The sequence below is a fragment of the Drosophila simulans genome, chromosome 2R (assembly GCF_016746395.2).
Source record: "Drosophila simulans strain w501 chromosome 2R, Prin_Dsim_3.1, whole genome shotgun sequence".
In the NCBI taxonomy this organism is placed as follows: domain Eukaryota; kingdom Metazoa; phylum Arthropoda; class Insecta; order Diptera; family Drosophilidae; genus Drosophila; species Drosophila simulans.
This window is the reverse complement of record NC_052521.2, coordinates 16,963,318-16,966,984: the sequence shown is the minus strand read 5'-3', so window position 1 is coordinate 16,966,984 and position 3,667 is coordinate 16,963,318. Positions and strand designations below refer to the sequence as shown.

General features: G+C 42.2%; 1 protein-coding gene across 1 annotated transcript; it reads left to right on the top strand.

Moving 5' to 3' along the window:
• Positions 1 to 2,745: 2,745 nt before the first annotated feature.
• LOC6735316 (general odorant-binding protein 56h) lies at positions 2,746 to 3,393 on the top strand. Its single transcript, XM_002082232.4, has 2 exons — positions 2,746 to 2,896; positions 2,963 to 3,393. The coding sequence occupies exons 1-2, from the start codon at positions 2,840 to 2,842 to the stop codon at positions 3,302 to 3,304; spliced, it is 399 nt and encodes a 132-aa protein (XP_002082268.1). The 5' UTR covers positions 2,746 to 2,839; the 3' UTR covers positions 3,305 to 3,393.
• The last annotated feature ends 274 nt before the right edge of the window (positions 3,394 to 3,667 follow it).

Here is a 3,667-nt window from a genome sequence, read left to right as displayed (position 1 = left end):
ATGAAAACTGAGGCTGAGCCGTAAGCCTAAGCGAATGCTCCGGGATATAAAAGGACTTAGTCGCATGTTAACGCCACGCCTACGCAAATCCATAGCCGGAGCAGCGGCGGATTCAGGATCAGAAACAGGAGCAACCACCCCGCAATGCACCGCATATCCTTGGGGTGAGATGATGCTCCCTGCTCCCTGCTTCCTGCTCCTGCTCTAGCTGATCCCCATCTCTGGCCATTATGAAGTCATAAACGCACATGCAGTCAGGCCAAAAATTGGAAGAGCCCATTGGGGATGGGCCTGAGGGAAGCTCCATCTTCCTATGAAGGTGGCCCCCCGACTTTAGTCCGTTTCTCTGTTTTTTTAGCACATGTAAAAATACTTGTTATCAAGAAGAGGAACAGAGGGTGGGTCGACGAAAAAAAAAATTAAACAACGAGATGTGGACAATTTTTGGACAGAGCCCCGAGCTTAAACTGTTATTACCAGCGAGGAGTGGGCCGTCTGCTGTTTATGAGTTGTAAAGCCGTAGTCAGACAATAGCCCGAATAGCTGGCCACACACCAACACATGGCCGCTAAGCCGGAGGACATATTACGAGCCTGGTCTAGTTTGCTATTTTAAACAGCAGGACAAATCGGGTGAACACCCCGACTGCCACACCCACTTTTTCGCCCACTCTGGCTGTCAATGGTCTGTGCTGGCTTCTTATGCCTGGCTGCATTTCATATTTATCCTGTGCCAGAATTTGTGGCTTTGGTTCAGGAGAAGCTAAGTTGGTGGGCAGCACAGGTCCTGCCAGGTGAATTATGTTATTTCGATTGCGCACTTTTTGCGTAGGCTCCTGAAATGGACGCACCAACCCTCCAGGGGAATAGAATTTCCAAGTAGAGCGAGGACAAATCTAACAAAACATGTTTTTGGGACTCCATTTTTACACTTTCATTAAACTCATTTCAATTAAATATTAAAAATATTAAAGTTGGTTGGTTCATTCTTTACTCGCATTTGAACCTGTTGTTCCATATAGCCCGAGCTATTTTTTTTTGACAAATTCGAGATTTCAATTGGCTCACCATTTTTGCTGTAAGATGAACCTCTGTTGCTGGCAATATTGCTAATGCCCTTGGGGCGTTAAACTAATTGAATCGCTTGCCTGCCCGCGGACCACTTTTTTTTTATGAGCCTTCGATCTCAAATTTCCTTGGCTCGACTATATCACAAAGGCCACGCGTCAATTAAACTGAAGTAGATGTAAAATGTATTTTAAAAGCTTGGCCAATATTATTTTACCATGCGCACTGGATTTCACCGGGGCCAATCGCGTTAGCGTTTCGTAGTCCGGACTTGGGCGCGTGTTCCTTCCGGTTTGGCAGCACGTGCCTGGAGTCCGGAGTCCGGACAAATGGCCCCACATTTCGTCCGGGGGCTTAAAGAGCAACTTTAAGCCGGGTTGGCCGAACTACTCGCTCGGGCGGAGGAAAATGGAAAAACGGGTCGAGTCGAGCGCTTCCAACACATTTTTGGCATACTTCACACAATCTACTGATGAAGTCAACTGGAAAACTCGCATAGCTTTGATGTTTCGACAGCAATTGCAATGTGTACACACGGATACACACCTACAAACACTCAAAGGATGCCATTTGTTCGAATGTCCTTTGGCGCAATTCAAAGCCCGCAACTTCAAAGCCCAAAAACTACGTTTTGTGGACCGCAGATGTTGTGGCCAAGTGGCCCATGCGAAAGGGGCCACTAAATAGTAATTTACTAAATTAGTTTGTTCTTCTAATTACCAACTGTGAGATGGCAAGCCGGCCAACTAAAGCCGTCTCCTTGCCCGCTGAGAGCTATTACATTTTTTGCAATTACTCTAAAAGGATTTCAATTAGCGTTTGAAAACGCATTAAAGTAAATGAAAATGTCCGCACCACGCGAATATTATATGAAATATATAATAATATTCATAGTGCTAATAGGTATTATAGCAACATTAGCCGCACTGCTTGTGCAAAAAAGCCAATTACCATAAAACCGTACAAATGCAATTACGAAATATCCGAATTATCTAACAGCCATTGGGACAGTGAATCCCTTTCGTTCCAATTAAAATATGCACTAGGGTGAGCGTGAAAATTAATCAAGGTATTTCCAGCGAAAATTGCAGTGCAGTAAATTGGCAAATTGTTCAGTTGACCCATACGTTAATAGCCTTTGAGCATTCTAAACAAATGCATGCCGATAATAATCACCCGAAAATGAACAATAAATTATGCATAATTAAGCAGATATCAGCAGTAATTATTAAATATCTGAACGTGTTTTGTTACCTGACATTGTAATGCCCTGCCAAGCCTCGAACCTTAACTTAATTATTGCTTAATATGAACATATTAAAATGTAGAAGGAGTTCTTGAACTCAAAACTTTCGCAGATATTTATAAAACAAGCTTGGGAACTTCTAATGATCGCAGAAACAATATTTCAAATATCGAGGGCATGAAAATTGTAATACTTAAGGTTTCTTTTCAAAATTTCTTATTTAGAATAAGCCGTGCACTTTTCAGTTTAACTGTATGGATTCTTCAGAATGCATTGCTATTTAAAGCAAAAATAAAGAGACTTTCCTAATAGTAATTATTCCGACCTTTAGGTTAGACACCTTGACAGTGGCATTAACTTTTGGAGTTAGTCAGTCAGCGTGACCAATGCGTCTCTGCTTTTAGTGATAATCAATATGCGGCACAATAAGAATTGACAAATTCAAAGCGTCACGCAAAGTGCTAACCGAACTATAAAAACCGATGTAATTTTAGCTAGCTATTAGTAAACGAAAAAGTGAACTAAAATGAGGGCTACATTCGCATTGACTCTGTTGCTCGCCTGCCTTTCAGGAATTTTGGCGGTAGGTTGGCTATTACACTGTACCAGTGAAAAAAAAATTAATATGAATACCAATTATGATGCACAGGAGCAAGCCAACATAGACAGCTCGGTGTCCAAGGAACTGGTGACGGGTTGCCTCAAGGAGAACGGTGTCACTCCCCAGGATCTGGCTGACTTGCAATCGGGCAAGGTGAAGGCCGAGGATGCCAAGGACAATGTGAAGTGCTCCTCACAGTGCATTCTGGTTAAGAGCGGGTTCATGGACTCCACAGGCAAACTGCTGACCGACAAGGTTAAGTCTTACTATGCGAACTCGAACTTTAAGGAAGTCATCGAAAAGGATTTGGACAGGTGCAGCGCGATCAAGGGGGCTAACGCATGTGACACGGCCTTCCAGATACTATCCTGCTTCCAGACAGCCAATTAGGGCCTTAACGATCCCACCAATCGGTAGAAAAGTAGAGTTTAATCCTTCCAAGAGCAATAAAGGCTTGCAGTAGAAATTAATATATCAAACACATTAATTACAAAAGGAACAAAAGTGCATTTTATTTAGCAGACATATTTACATGGGTAAATAGTTCTGTTAATTTAGAAGAGAACAGCTCCAAAAACAATATATATGGAAGAATCTTACACTGCCTACCCCTATCATTTATATCTCCTTTTCCTAAAACTTTACCATTTCAGTTCCCGTACTTATTTATTTCCCTTTTGACCCTCTTAGCCTTTTTGGTGGCTAATTTGTGAAATATTCCCGAAGCATCTGTGAAATGCCAGCAATTTAATT

Excerpts from the sequence above, each read along its gene's own strand:
- LOC6735316 (XM_002082232.4), top strand. The coding sequence starts at position 2,840 with ATGAGGGCTACATTCGCATTGACTCTGTTGCTCGCCTGCCTTTCAGGA. Across the intron at positions 2,897-2,962 it reads GCCTTTCAGGAATTTTGGCG|GAGCAAGCCAACATAGACAG; the intron begins GTAGGTTGGCTA and ends TATGATGCACAG.